This window comes from Poecilia mexicana, unplaced genomic scaffold (assembly GCF_051168715.1).
Source record: "Poecilia mexicana isolate PSO_F unplaced genomic scaffold, ASM5116871v1 scaffold_9, whole genome shotgun sequence".
In the NCBI taxonomy this organism is placed as follows: Eukaryota; Metazoa; Chordata; class Actinopteri; order Cyprinodontiformes; family Poeciliidae; genus Poecilia; species Poecilia mexicana.
In genome coordinates this window covers 8,080,030-8,096,314 of record NW_028263378.1, presented here as the reverse complement: position 1 = coordinate 8,096,314, position 16,285 = coordinate 8,080,030, and the positions used below count along the sequence as shown (strand labels likewise).

The following is a 16,285-nucleotide window of genomic DNA, read 5'->3' as shown; positions in this document are numbered from 1 at the left end:
ACTTCTTTGTTGAGTGACGGGGTCAAAACATATCCAGCCACTATCCACTTTTACCTGTAATTAAGCTGCATTTAATTGTCATTCAGCTCAGTTAATATTCAGTCTGAACAGAGAATCTGCATTCTCACAGCAAGCAGATGAATGCATATTTTCTCAGCAGTGACAAAAACCACTGACTGTGGTCTCATGTAACTACATATAAACAATGATATTAAATGACTACACTTAAATTATAAGCGATTCACCTGCTCACAACTTCTTCCTGGTCCACATGGACATCAATTGTGCATTTACTTATGCATAATCAAATGTTAGGTTGCTGCAGAAGCTATTTTCAACAAATTTTGGACTTTTAGCTCATACAGGTGACTGATGTCTGGGGATTTTGTTACTGGTCTGGAGGCTGAATCAGTGCTCTGCTGCCACATTGGAGACTGGAATTACAAGCACCATTTCAGCCAAAGTTTAGACAAAATTCTCTGAGTGAGAGGTTTCCTGATCCTGCAAAAACTCACTTCAGTGGGAGGAAATCCCGCAGGATACGCTTCTTCTGCACCAGTGGTTCAGCTGCACCAGTCTGTGACCTGTAGCGGTCACAGACGCGCTCAAAAGCTTCCACAACTCTTCGACATGCTGGCAGCTTCCGAATAGCGAGACGGCTTGAGTACGGCAAGAAGGTCAGAGATGGTGCTCTGATGGAAATGTATGGGTTTTTGATTGATTTAGTTACCTCCACACTGTACTATGTGCATTTTGAAAATGTCTGCACGTCTGCACCAAGTGGTCAGTTGTCTGTAATCTGTCAAGATGACAAATGATCTTCAGATTTTTCTGAAGTCAAATATGGAAAATATTTGGTTAACATAACTCCTTATATTCCTGAAAAAAGTCAATCTCTCTGTGAAATCCGGTGGCGGCAGCATAATGCTGTGGGGCGGCTTTTCTTCAGAAGGGACAGGACATTTGTTCTGAGATAATGGGGAAATTAATGTAATTTGAGCCTAGCTAGATAATAGCTGTTAACACATGTTGGACACATATGCACAAGGTCAGCTAAGACTGCAGAGAAAAGTGGCTCAGCAAAATGTTGATTTAGGGTGACTGAATACAAATGCGTGTTACAGTTCTCTCTTTGTATTATTAAAAAAATAATAAACATGTTTGATTTGTCTTCTAAATCACAGCACCATTATTTGCCTTGTACCCCTTTTGGTTTTCAATTGAAAAAATCTGAACAAGTCCAAGAGGTACAAAGAATTTTCCAAGGCGCTGGGTTTCTTCTTATTCTCACACAAGATCTTCGATCGTCTCTAAACCACTCACACATCTTCTCCATCAGCCTCATCTCTAATCTACAGGGTTATGGGCATTCAAGGTGATTCCAAATATTTGCCTGCTGGAAATTGATATGATGGTTGTACTCGGAGTGAAAGTCTGCAGCCAGCTGCACAAACACAATGTAGGTGATTCATGAACCCACCTGCGAGCTGCTTGTAGTCTAATCTGACAAAGAACCCACTGCTGCTCTGGACGCCCTGCAGCACAGCACAGCCTGATAAATATAAGGAGAGAGGAAGGTGGGTGGTCTCACACACAGACAGCTGAGCAGTCTGAGCTACTTCTTCCATACACCCCCTCATCCCCCTTATCAGTTTGTATCACTTTGTATACACAGTACCCTAAATACTACAGTGAAATACTTTGTGACAAAGATCCCATCACAATCTCTACACTGACTTGGAAGTGTGCTCAACAGCCATATAGTGCTTTGCAACATCTATTCATCTTTTTTCCAGCGCCAAAACATGTGTCACTCACACATGCACTTACTGGAAAAGTTTAACCACAAGTATCAAAAGAATATATTTTATACCACATTGCATCACAGTGAACTGCACTCTCACCACTCACATCAAACATCAAGAACAAGATCTGTCATCTGAAATACTTGGATGGCTCTGCAGTTGTCAGTTCTATCAGATAAGGACAAGGAAAACGAACAGAAAGCACAGCGATTATAGTAGCTGCTCCTAATATCTGCTGTAAGCCGTTTTCTCAGCAATGGCGGACTTCTTCAGCCTGCCAGAGGTCAACCGCTAAACACAATAATCAAAGAGCGGCACAACAGTAAACAGACACACCCACTACTGACGTCACTGTACATCTACCCCAACATAACGTTCATTAACTGAACTCAAATAAAATACATACATTTAGAAAATATTTTGCGGCCCTATTACAGCCCAGCGCAAGTCATTAGCATAATTACTTTAGCCTGGTGCTAACTCCGGCTTCACATTCGGCTCGGCAGTTCAAATCTGTTGAAGCACCTTTTTTTCTGCCAGAGGCTACTAGCGTTATAATCTATAAATATTATTTATAACTCAACTTACCTGTGAACAGAAAGTACAGCGGTTATGTTAGCTGCTCCTAATATCTGCTGTAAGCCGTTTTCTCAGCCCGCCAGAGGGTCAACCGCCGATGCATATGGCGCTGAGCGCCCTCTGATGGCGAAATTCATACATTGTTAGATATAACAGATTCTAACGCTAGTTTCTTGCTGCAAGTAACCTTTAGCATAAAAAAATTAAATGGGGGAGCAACTATTTTCATGCATTGTTCTCTTTCATAGTGCCACAATAACAAATCAGATGAGATTGATTTGAAGAGAAGCAGCAATTTGTCCAGCACTATTTTCACCATTAGAGAAAACAAGGAGAGTGTTTACCTGGAAAACAGACTGGACTGGAGACGCAATAGTGATGAAGGGGCTGGAACATAGACATGGACTGGAATATGAGGACGTACTTAGCTTCAATCCTTCAGTGTTTGTCGCAAGATCTTAAGGCTGCATCACAGGAAGTCACTTAGGAAGATTCAACAAGTTGAGAAAGAAGGTTGATTCTGTTCTGGAGCATCTGGTGATGATTGTGCAAATGATTCTTTATAAAATTTAGATCATCACTGACAATCCTGAGTATTCTCTTTTTGAGAATGCCATACAAGAGCAGTTTCAATCAGGGGCATCATCAAATATGTTGTAATACTGACTGCTACAGGAGATCCTTCCTGCCCAGTGCTATCAAATGTTTACAGAAGATTAGGTGAAATACATCATAGCAACATTTAATTTTACTTTTTTATTAAGAGTATTTTTTAACTTAATAGAACACCCCAGCAACTCGTGTTTAACTTTTTTAGAGGTTTCAACTTGCCTCTATTGGTTTAATCAGATTCTCAGATGCCGTTTGCTGTCAAAATCAAGTTTGCTCTTGCTAACAAATTTACTTTTAAAGAAAATGGGTGCAAAGGGTGCAAATTAATATTGAACCACACGAGGGCAGAAAGGGTCCATGACTGATGCATCCGGTGCTACAGTTGGTTCCTGCTTAAAAAATAAGAACGTGTTGCAGAGAACAGCACATTTAATGAACAGATCTGTTTCCAGAAGTGTGCTTTGTTGTACTTTTATCATTTTATCAGATATTTAATTAATTTAATTTTACTTATTATATTAGAACTCATTCAATTGGATTTCATTGAATGCTTACATTATAATGCAAGCAAAAAATTATGTTAGAAGGATAATCTTGATAAGGTAAGGGTAAGTTGATACGTATATATATATATATATATATATATATATATATATATATATATTTTTTTTTTTTTTTTTTTTTTTTTAAGTTAGTGTCTTAAACCACATCTGATGTTATCTGTGATGACAGTCACCCGGTTTGCTCTCAACTTCCTGTACTGATATGCTAGCTTTTCTCTCATCAACTTCCTCAAACTTCAGCAACACATTAAAAAAAGAACACTGACTAATTTCTTTTTTTTCCACTCTACCAGAGGTGTGAAAAAAATGACCACATGAGGAAGGGTGTTTCAGACTCAGTACAAAAAACTCATAAAAGGATTTGTAACCGATTGTACCAAGATGTTAATACTTCTTGTGTTAACTCAGATCTTAGCATTATGCACCTCATTAAAAAAAAATTTTAATCTATTTTGGCTATATAAAGACATGAATAATGCTGCTGCAGAAAGAGCTAACCACAAAGAGCAGGTCGTTAAAGTTTGATCATGTTGCTGGATAAGTAGTGGTATTAATTTATAATATCATGAGAACTTAGGTTGCTTTCACACAAAGCCATACTGGAGCATACAAGGCAGGATTACAGAACTGTTTGTTTAAAAAAAAATAACTAGAAGATAGATTATCAAAAAATATTTTAATATTCTAACTTGAATAAAGCAACATCTGAAAATAGACAGCTTTCTAAGACAATAATTTCTGTGTATTCTCACATTTCACACAGGAATTCAAAAGCACACAAAATAAAACTGACTGCTACAATTTTCAAAACTATTTCTCTTGTATTAGGTGTCTTAGTTTCCAGTTGTTTATTCAAACATTCTTTTCCACACAACAATAAATGACAGAGAGCTGAGATCTTTGGTAAGTCACGCACAAGAAAATTAAACAAAACAAATTCATTGCTAAATATGGTCACATGATGGAAACTGAATGGGTTTTGAGATAGCAACATGTCACCAGCCAGTGATGAAGCTGTATCTTAACTGCTATTAAACAATAAAACAGCATGCATAAAAACCAGCAAAGAAAAACAACTATCACGTAAAGGCAGCACACGAAATTAAAATCCTTTGGGATGACAAAACAAACACATCCTCACATTCCTGGTTGGATTTTAACAGCAAAGTGCACAACGTCAGCAGGGACAGAATGAAACCCTGAACCGTTATGAATGTTTTTTTGTTTTTTTTAAATAAAACAAAAAGAAAAATCACTGATGTCATGATCTCACCAGGAGTGCTGAGGAAAGCCAGGCACATTCAGCCTAAGGCATCGGCCTGGTCGCTTCAAAGTATACCAAAGTTTAAAGAATTAAGATATATATATATATATATATATATATATATAAAATAAAAATAAAAAAAAAACATCATTAACATGTTCAGTCATATCAGAGAGCGTGTCAGATGCTGTATGGAACATGGAACAATGCAACTCTGCAACTCTATGAACCCGTCACTACCTGAAAGACAAATATGGCTGTTTGGAAATATATCAAGTCATGAGAAACATATTCATGGTGTGGAAACTTGCGCTATTAGTAAGGTGATAATCAGTCAAGCAGCAGACGTCATGCTAGTCAGAGTAGATAATCTGACTAACTAAATTCTAGTTGTTCTACCATAAAAAGAGCAGAACAGCAAAAAAAGGATAATGTTCTCTGGAGCAAGCAGTCGGAAATTGAGATTTAAAATGTACCTCAATATGTTAAAGTATTTACGCAGCAAAAGGAATAAACGTTGCTTAAATGAAAAATGATGATGTGCATTTTTATTTGAACCTTTTGCGTATGGGTCCTTATACCATCAAGTCAATCTGAACTAATGAGCTACAACAACATTTAATTTCCCGTTGGGATCAATAAAGTATATTTGAATTTGAATTTATGTCTTAAGAAATACCTATTACCTCAGCATCTTTAATCATACATTATTTTGCTGTCAGCATGTTATAATGGTCCATGTCTCGGCAGAATAGTTCTTAAGTCCTTAGCAACCTGGCAAAAATTAGAGGAAACATCTTTAAAAAATACAACCATTATTACACCAGCACCTGGGATATTAGCAACCCATTACAATCTTTTTTCCTCCATTTTGATGTCATTTTCAGCAGCAAAGAATTCTGTGACATTTTTCAGAAAAACCATAGCTGATGATGTTTGCAATTTTTTACAGGATTTCTAAACATTTTCCATGTAAAAATGTCTAAACTTAAATTCTCAGAATTCTCAAAATCTTATGTTAATTTCAAAATTTTAAATTTTAAAAGTTCATTATGAACAAACAGCAGGTTTTTCTACAGGCAGGCAGCAGGCTTTAAATGTTTAAATATGGAGCCTGGAAAAATAGGAAATAGTAAGAAAGGAAGAAAATAAGGAGAAGAACAAGAGAGGAAGACAGGAGGAAAGGAAGGGAGAAAAATACGAGGCACACAAAAGAAAGTAAACATTCATGAAAGGAAGGAGAGATACATGAAATGAAAGTTCAAACAATGAAGGAAGCAAATAAATTAAGGATAGAATGAATGACATAGACATAGAATAAAAGAATTAAGAAAGGAAGGCAAAAAGGAAATGAAAAACAAACAATAGAGGACCAAAAAAAGAAAAAATAGGGAAAGGAAAAGAAAGGAGGAAGATGGAAACAAGGTTTAGACAGTTTTTTTCCAGAGTGTGCAGAAAATTGATGTTATACCTGAAATGTTAAAAAATTTAATTCAAAACTAAGCTATAGCCTCTTGACATCTAGTGACTTCTCAAATTTCCTCACTTGCTATTTAGATACCTTACAATACATTTAACATGTTATTCAGTGGAGTCTTGTGCTTCACCTGAGTGGATCCGCTTGTGTTTGTTCAGTTTTGACCAGGTGGAGAAGTCCTCTCCACAAGTAGTACATTTATAAGGCTTCTCGCCTGTGTGCATCCTCATGTGGCCCTTCAGGTCGGTTCTGTGGCCGAAGTTTCGACCGCAAACCGTGCACTCGTACGGCTTCTCGCCCGTGTGCGTCCTGATATGTCTCTTCAAAGTCGTCCTGGTGGCGAACTTCTTCTTGCAGTAGGAACACTTGAAGGGCTTCTCCCCCGTGTGCACCCGCAGGTGATTTTTGAAGGCGGAAGAGTCGGCAAACTCTTTCCCACACTCTTTGCACGTGTAGGGCTTCTCGCCCGTGTGAATCCTCATGTGCTTCTTCATATTGACACACGAGCTGAATGTCTTTCCGCACGTGTTGCAAATGTACGGCTTTTCCCCCGTGTGGACCCGAAGGTGCAGGTCCAGGTTGTAGCGGCGGTTGAAACCGTTTCCGCAGACGTCGCATTTGTAAGGCTTCTCAGCGGAGTGGATGACCAAATGCTTGTTCAGGTCCCAGCTCTCTCTAAACATTTTCCCACAAGTGTCGCACTTGAAAGTCTTTGCGACTGTGTGAGTCTTCATGTGGAATTTGTAGTTCTTGAAGTTGGACATTACTTTGCCACATCTATCGCACTCGTAGGGGTTTTCCACCTTCTCTTCTGCTTCGCTTGATTCACTGTCGTCGGTATTGGACAGAGGTGGGTCGGGATCTTGATTTGATGTTGTGCTTTCTTTGCTGCGTGTGTCATACTTTTTGACTTCTTTGCTTCTAGTTGATGTGGAACCTTCGCTTCTATGCATCCTTTTTTGTGGCGACTCAGAACCCTGACCATCTCTTAGCCTCTTGGTCGATGTTGCTTCCATGCTTTGTGCATCTTCATTGTGAGATTTTCCAACATTAGCTGCTTCCTTGTTTTGATTTCTTGATTTATCTTTGGATTTAGAATGTGGGGCTGCCTTTTTCCTATCACTTGATGTTTTACTTGGCATTATTTCTGTTTCCTGACTGTGGTCACTCTGTGTCACCTCAATATCTCCAGTAGAAGACGCTTTGTTGCCGGCATGTTCATCATTTTGTGAAGAATTTGAAATTAGGTTGGAAGTTTCTTCCTCCTCTTGAGGTTTTATGTTATAATCTGTGTGTTGATTGGCGGCAGTCTTCTCGCTGAGACTTTTATCTGTAGTTGATCTTGCGCTTTCTTGTCTGGGTTTCTTGAGCGATCTTTTTGAAGACGGTGTTCTCCCATCTTTTGACTTTGTTTTTGATGGCGGATGTGTACTTCCATGCAAAGGCGTCCTCTCTTGTTTATGATTTTTCTTTGAGGTGTGTTCTGTTCTATCAGTCGATGTCACAGCCTCTTTGATACCACCCTGGCTTGATGTTTGCTCTGTACTTTTGGCTGACGGTGCACTCATATCACGGTTTTCATTCTGTGATGTTTGATCAATATTTTCCATTGCTACTACTCCTCCTTCTCGAATTTTCTCGCTTGGTGTCAGCTCAGCAGATTTGGTTAATGTGCTCTTATCTTGGTTGCTTGTACTAAAGGCTCGACTGCCTTGATCTTCTGCCATCTCAGTTGGGACTCGTGTCTCATTTTGATATTCATCAACTGGTGTTAGCACAGTTAGGATGGAAGACTCTGGCCTCCAACCTTGATTCACCTCAGGTTGACTTGGCTCAACACTTGTAGTTAAAATTTGACTTTCATCTTGAATCTTACTTGCTTCTAGTTCACAGTTTTTTCCCGGTGTTGAGCTGTTATTGTAACCTGTACACATCCTTGTTGGTGCGGCCCCGTTGCTTGAAGCTGGTGTTGTGAACTCAGTATTACTGTTTTGTGTTAGGTCAGTGCTGCCTATCGACACTGAGCTTCCAACATGATCTTTCCCCAACTGTGTCTGTTCTGTAATGCTGGTTGACGTTTCATTTAAATCATCAAAGCTCATATTTAATGACTGTTCAGGACTCATATTGGAGAGTGCAAAGGTATTGTCATCAATTTCATTCAAGATGTCTTCATAATTTGCATCTAAAAATGCATCATCAAATGCTTCCTCTGAGTTTGTAGCTAATGCTGGGCTCCTCTCAGCTGAAGTTGGCGCTGCAGGTCCGGTTGGTGATGCCCCTCTATTGTCATGTTGGATTTCGGCTCCACCTGAAGTTTGAGAAAGATGTTGCTCATTCACTGACGGTGTCCCCTCCTTCCATCCAGATTCTAAGACTCTGTTTAAGCTCTTAGACGCAAGACTTGCATTTGCTCCACTCTCTTTTTCAGGACCTAATGGCTGGGACTGACCACTTGTGGTATTCGGACAAGAAGGTGGAGTCGGTGTGGAGACTGGGACTTCTCGCAGTTCTGAAAGCTGCAGTCGTTCTTGCTGCTGCAAAGGCTGCGGCTGTTCTTGTTGCTGCAAAGGCTGCGGCCGTTCTTGTTGCTGCAAAGGCTGCGGGTGTACTTGTTGCTGCAAAGGCTGCGGGTGTACTTGTTGCTGCAAAGGCTGCGGGTGTACTTGTTGCTGCAAAGGCTGCGGGTGTACTTGTTGCTGCAAAGGCTGCGGCCGTTCTAGTTGCTGCAAAGGCTGCGGCTGTTCTAGTTGCTGCAAAGGCTGCGGGTGTACTTGTTGCTGCAAAGTCTGTGGGTGTACTTGTTGCTGCAAAGGCTGCGGGTGTACTTGTTGCTGCAAAGGCTGCGGCCGTTCTAGTTGCTGCAAAGGCTGTGGCCGTTCCAGTTGCTGCAAAGGCTGCGGGCGTACTTGTTGCTGCAAAGGCTGTGGCCGTTCCAGTTGCTGCAAAGGATGCGGACGTTCTAGTTGCTGCAAAGGATGCGGACGTTCTAGTTGCTGCAAAGGATGCGGACGTTCTAGTTGCTGCAAAGGATGTGGCCGTTCTTGTTGCTGCAAAGGATGCGGCCGTTCTAGTTGCTGCAAAGGATGCGGCCGTTCTAGTTGCTGCAAAGGATGCGGCCGTTTTAGTTGTTGCAAAGGCTGCGGCCGTTCTAGTTGCTGCAAAGGTTGCGGCCGTTCTTGATGCTGCAAAGGCTGCAGCCGTTCTTGATGCTGCAAAGGCTGCGGCCGTCCTTGTTGCTGCAAAGGCTGCAGCCGTTCTTGATGCTGCAAAGGCTGCGGCCGTCCTTGTTGCTGCAAAGGCTGCGGCCGTTCTTGATGCTGCAAAGGTTGTGGCCGTTCTTGTTGCTGCAAGGGCTGCGGCCGTCCTTGTTGCTGCAAAGGCTGCGGCCGTTCTTGTTGCTGCAAGGGCTGTGGCCTTTCTTGCTGCTGCAAGGGTTGCGGCCGTTGTGGATGCTGCAAAGGCTGCGGCTGTTGTGGATGCTGCAAGGGCTGTGGCCGTTGTGGATGCTGCAAAGGTTGCGGTCTTTCTTGGGTGATGCTTATTTCCTCATGCTCATCTTTAATCTGCACAGTATCTGGTAGAAATCTGGACACGTCGTAATTATTGCCGTGCTCCTGCTGATTTAGAAGAGCCTTCATCTCTAAAAAGACAAAAAATCACATAAAAATGAAGGATAACTGTAAATGTTTAATATTTTGAAAAATATATAGTAAAATACTGAAGGCTAATTACAACAACAATAATTCCCTTTAAGCAAAGAATGAAAATCAGTTGGCCAGATAAAACTTCATAAAACCTTTTACAAAATTGTGTTGGAAAATGTTTTGTTTCTTTGAGCTGTTAATGCTTGGTGGTAGTCCTAGCTAACCAAAACTATAGGACACCAAACTAGCACTTTGTAAAATGAATATTCTAATGGCTGCATGATGTTTCCAGCTCTAAAATTAAAGCATCCACTCTTTTTTTATTTTTTATTTTATAAATGTACTGCTTTTTTAAAGAGGCTATGACCTTATCTGTCTTAACAGTTCCTTTATGATGTTTATTAGAGGTGTGCCGATCGATCGGTCACCGATCATAATCGGGCCGATTTCCGTGAAAAAGTGCATGATCGGTGATCGGCGATCATTGGCTCTTGTTGCCGATACCGATCACCTGCATCATTTCGCAGCCTGCCTGTGCAGCTGGTCTCCTTTTTCCTTCACACTGCGCAAACGCGCAGCAACAAATCCTAAACGATGTGGAACTATATCGCACTGAATGAATGGGGAAGTTTGCGTGTTGCGGCGGAAAATTAAAGCACGTGGGGTGAAGCAGGTCAAAATGCATCAACACAACGAATCTAATATGGTCTAAAAACAATGCCATACTTGACGGAGTTTGGGTACATCGAGGCTCACTGCAGTAAAAAAGACATACGGAGCGATCAGATAGCAGGTAAAGCAGCGCACAGCTACAAACACTCATCCGGATTAGCATGACGGTCAGAAAGCTAAACAAATAACTTGGAAAATTATTTAAGTCTTCAGCTGCGATGTAAGACGCTGGTTCTGCTCTCGCTGTTGAACCGCTGCTACGCTACAGGTAGTAATATTTGACAGACGGAGCTTCGCTTCTGCTCCACCTGGTAGTGACTCTCACACCGAACCTGTTTAAAGCTGCAGCATCTAACTTAAAAAATAATTTTACATACGTATTAAAACTTTCGCTGTCCTAACATGAGACAGATAATCTCTGAAAAAACAATCGATCTCCTCCCTGTTCTGCATAATTACTCCGCTCAGTCAGAAACAGCCAATCAGAGCTAGCAGTAATCAGCTAGCCGCCATGCTATCAGGAAGTTTTCATTCAGTAACTCTGGATTGTTTATTGTAATGGAACCTGTTTTTGCCTTTGAATGTTAAGTTTTATACTTGAACTTCTTGGCAGTGTTGAGAGGTTTTATTTTGGCTCTTTGTATTATTTAGCCTCTTCAGAGCCTTCATATGTTATCAGTCTGTTAAAGATAGTATTATCAATAGCAGTACAATTTGCACAATGCCTGTTTTGTTTAGTTTTCTTCTTGGAAAAAGTTATTAAAAACAAGTCTTTGTCTAAATTAAGGTGAATTCATGGTTCCTTTTTCCACATAATGTAACCGGTAGGGTTTATGATAAAAAAATAAATAAATAGTAATTATGTGATCGGTATTGGTGATCGGTATCGGTGATCGGCCCTCATGGGTGATCGGTATCGGGAGGAAAAAACCTGATCGGCACATCTCTAATGTTTATGTTTTACCAACTGGAAATCAGTGAAGAAAGAAGAATGTCATGGGTGAATCTCAGAATGAATTGTTTATTGTAATATTGACTTACTGTTGCCTAAATCCCCAAGTTACTTTTAATAAAATGTTTATCTTCATATTTCATATAAAAAGGTAGTGCGAGTCTGACTGTATTACATTACTGAAAATTAACCTATAAAATTACAAAGTAGGATGTCATATATCAAGAAAAGATAAATACACAGAGATCTAAAATAAAGAAAACATGCTGAAAAAATATCACTAGTACTTTCTACTATGGAAGCTTTTCATTTAATGATCTTATTGTTTTAAAAATCAATTTACATTGAAAAAAGTTACGCTATATGTATTCACTGTCCATCTTTCATGTGAAATGAGAAAAGATAAAGTATTTTCACATCTTGCTTTAGGATTCATTTCTCTAGCATGTACAGGAAAACTGGCTAAAATACTGTCTCATCCTGAAAGAAAACTTCAAAGAGGCTAGACTTTAGATTAGGGTAAACATTCACCATGCTGAAAAAGTAAGCATTCAACATATAACCAGAGTTGTTTATAACTATTTATGGGTTTGAATGGCTCAGTCAAAGTCCTGACTAAAATCTAACGGAGAATCTGTGGCATGACTCTTGCCATTTCCAGATGTTCTCCATCCAACCTAACTGAGCTAATGATATTTTAAAAAGAACAATGGACAAAAACGACACAAGAAAAAAAACTGTATCACTAACAGCGGTAAAGGTGGTTGTACAAAGTATTGACTTAGAGGAGCTGAATTCATTGCATGCTGCACTTTTCAGATTTTAATTAACATCATTTGATACCCAGATGTTTCTGGGAAATCATCATGTATGGTGCAGGGAGAGGGACAAAAGTCTATTTAGGCCACAATAAACACTTACAAATATTGCTTTCTCGGTGCTACAAATGTTGATGGGATTCTCACAAATTAAAAAATTAAAATCAGAATTGAGAACCACATTGCTTTTATTTCACACTTATTACTTTGTACTAAGTCCTGTCAAGGGATGTAAGGACTTATGAAAGGCAGTATACATGCAAAAGTAACTAATAAAATAAAATAAAATACCATTAAAAAATCTATGCAAGTAGATTTTCTTTCCCGATGCTGATTTATGGCCTCTTTTTACTCGAACAGGTCTTTAAATATTGTTTGCATCGCACGCCAAATTCCTGAAGGTAGATTTAATAGTCATTGATAAAATAATAAAATAAAAATAAATATTGACTATTTGTTCGATATATAATACTTACAAAATATTAACTTTGCAGTTTCATTAAAAACAGAGTTTGGGGATATAAAGTGCGCAGGAAATTCTCTGCAACATTACTCTATGATGGCAGGAGGATTCATCACCCATCACTTGACTTCCGCATTTAATATACAATTAGTTATTGCGTCATTCAATGTTAATGTCGAAATGTCTTTACTTTATCAGGAGGCGCCACACTAAATATATGTATAATTAGCTAGAATTTTCTCTGAAACGGTTACCAAACCACATGACGTGTCAGACCTGTCAAACGGGTCTAACGAGCAACCGGTATTAACCTACACACAAAAAATATAACCTAAGAAAACAGACCGAGTACTCATCAGGTTAATGGCCATTAAATTTCTTACAGCGTAGTTCCTCTCGTTAGTTAAGAACCCGGTGACTAACCTGCCCTCTGTAACTTTATCTCTGGGGAAAACGCCATGTCCAACATCCTGCGCTGCCGAGCGAGCTCCGCTTCATAATCCTCTACTCTCTTCTCAAACGCTCCCAGGATCTCCTGAGCTGCCGCAGTCAGGCGATCGCAGACAAACTTGCGCATAGTTTGAACTGGATACATGGTCAAAACGGACATAAATACACTTCACATAAGAAAATAATCAGCAACCTGAACGGTTGATCCAACTTGGTTGGAGTCTACTGTTTACTTCCGCGTTGGACTTTAGGTGATACAGGAAAAAAAACATGTTTGAGCTCGGAGCGCCACCTGCCGTTAAGGAATGGAAGTTATAATACAATGGTTGCCTGCATTTTTCTTGTTCACCCCGAAAAAGTTTGTTTTTTAACGGTAAAAAATTTAGTTAAAATTTAGTTAAAATTTTTTACACCGAAAACGATTATTTTATTTTAAAAAGACATCTTAACTGATATCTAAGTAATCGTTTAAGTGTCTCGCAGCACTAACTGATTAACTGAATAACAATTTTAATGACGCAAGTAGCTCTTCAGTAATTTTTTTTTCTTTGTTACCTTGGGTATAACTGATGCCCCCAGCCCCAAATCTTACCTGATAATCGTAATGTAATAACACTTAATAATAAAAGTCTTAGTTCATTCCTTTTGTCAAACTTTAATTACACTGAGTCAATATCTTCCTGCACTATGCTGTAAATATTTTTATTTTTGTGCACCCTCTCTGAAGATACAGCTATGAACTGGACCAAATTCAACTCTCAATGTCTAATTTAAGTTTTCTAGAAAATCAATTCTATTCAGTCAGTAAGAAGGCAGTCAGAGTGATATTCACTATCGCACAAAAAGACTAATTGCACTGCTGGGAAATAGTTTTTCTTTTTGCTTCAATTCAACCTCTGTATTTCGCAGTTTTAGGAAGAATGGGAAAGGCATGTTTTGGCATCAACCCCAAACAACAAGTTGGACAGCAAATTATGTCTAATGATTAGTGTGGAGACCTGGCCACCCCAAGCTGCAGCTCTTTGCTGTGGTTCTTTCACAATAAGAGTTGGGATTTTTTTTTCCACTTCCCCTTCCTCCCTGCTCACTGTGTGTGGTGAAAAAATATTTTAGTAGCCAGTGGTTGGAACAATTCGCCTGTATGTCATATGTTAAAACAGGGAACCATGAGGTTACATGTTTATGTAGAAAACATTATTATTATTGTGTCAAGTTATTTGACAAATTAGAACTTGGATCTAATGTGCGCTTCCCTTTTGAAAAACAAGGTTTTTGAGGATGATATACACTTTCTGAACCAATGATGCCAACACTGACAAAAATGCAGATAAATATGATGTGTAGCTGGGTGATTCTATAATTGGAGATACATTTGGCACTTCAAGAATTGACAAAAAAAAACTTTTCATTTCTTAAAAATTTTCTTAGGTAGTCTATTGAAAAGGCATTAAACTTTAAAAAAATCTGTAATTGCCAAACATTAGCTACATATTTTATAATTTTTTCTCAGAAAAAACGTATATTTTGCGGTATGTTATGTCAACTCTGTTACGGACAATATAGACAGTGAGTGAAAAAAACAATAAATTCTAGCAGACTAAAATATTTTTATTCCATTACACCAAGTGTCCTACTACCCAAATACTTTAAATGGAGATGTTTTACTTAAAAATACATTTTAAAAAATCAAAAGATACTCAACTTTTCACAGAGTTGTTCGCATAGGGTCAAACGTTTTTCATTAAAACTCATTGAAAACCATCATTCTTTTAGAAATAAAATTGGTCAGTAATACTAAATCACAGCAGAAGTCAACCAACAATGTATATGGCGCTCTAGACAACAGTTTTCCTTTTTTTTTTGTGAAAGTATGTCATAAACATGTCAACTCTGTTACCTAACAGAGTTGGTGTTAGTAACAGAATTGACAGGACCATAATAATTTAGAACTGAAAACTCTGTTACTGTCAACTCTGTTACCCTATTTGGTAACAGAGTTGACAGTAACAGAATTGACAATTTCAAACATTTTTATTAAAAACTCCACTTGTGAGTAGAAATTGTGAAAAAACATGACACCACTGAGATAATGGTTTAAAAACCATTAAAAAAACTTGTCTCTGATCAAAAATCTGTTGTATTTTTCTCATGATTCTTTGGTAACAAGATTGACGTTGAAAACGATAACACCTGGTGATTGTGATTTTTAAACTAAAATATTTCCCAGAGAATGGCACATAGACCTCTGTGTGTTTCAGGTCTTATCAGTAAAAGTAAATGACTTAATTTTATGCAGTTTATATAGCCGTAGAAGGCAATTTCCCAGATTTACAGGGACAAAACCATATGGTAACAGAGTTGACAAAAAATTCTCGGACACATATTTTTTCAAAAATAAGGGTATTTTGAGTTAATTTAATGTGATGTTGTTATTAAATTGACCTTTTAGGCAGTTTAAAAAAAGACAGAAAAAACAAATTCACCAAAGAAAAATAATAAAACATAGGTTTTTGCATCATTTTTCAGGTTAATAAAAAAGACAGTACCCAACTCGGACGACAAGAAATCTTGGTTTTTCAGCTATATAAAACAATTTTAAATGTATTTACTTAAATGTTTTTACTTGTTAAATATTATGATCCATTAAAATGAGTAATAAATTATGAAAACATTTAAAAATTGAAATATTTTAATATACCAGACCAAAAATAATGACTCTGGACATCAAATGTATCTGCAATTATAGAATGACCCAGCTGTCTAAAACCCAGCCTACATTATCTTTAAATTAAATTACTTGAAATTTAACTTTCTGGGCAAGGCTAAGCTCTAAATGTTTCAGGATCCTAACAGCACCTCTACTGAACAGTGAGCTATATGCCTCATGGTTTATTCAGCTCCCTGGAGTCTCTGACTATGTTGTAGAAACACAGTAAGATGCTGTAAGTCTGAATTTGATCAGTCTTGAAAATCTAACTAGGTC

The 16,285-nt window shown here is 38.4% G+C and overlaps 1 protein-coding gene across 1 annotated transcript; it reads right to left on the bottom strand.

Annotated features, from left to right (window-relative positions):
- Positions 1-4,216: 4,216 nt before the first annotated feature.
- LOC106925713 (uncharacterized) lies at positions 4,217-13,536 on the bottom strand. The gene is made up of 2 exons (XM_088008713.1): positions 13,276-13,536; positions 4,217-9,943 (listed from the first exon to the last, which is right to left on the bottom strand). Exons 1-2 carry the CDS (start codon positions 13,460-13,462, stop codon positions 6,405-6,407), a joined length of 3,726 nt encoding a protein of 1,241 aa, XP_087864839.1. The 5' UTR covers positions 13,463-13,536; the 3' UTR covers positions 4,217-6,404.
- Positions 13,537-16,285: the final 2,749 nt, after the last annotated feature.

Coding starts and splice junctions, on each gene's coding strand:
- LOC106925713 (XM_088008713.1), bottom strand. CDS start 13,462: ATGTCCGTTTTGACCATGTATCCAGTTCAAACTATGCGCAAGTTTGTC. Junction 9,944..13,275: donor GATAAAGTTACAGAGGGCAG/GTTAGTCACCGG, acceptor TTGTCTTTTTAG/AGATGAAGGCTCTTCTAAAT.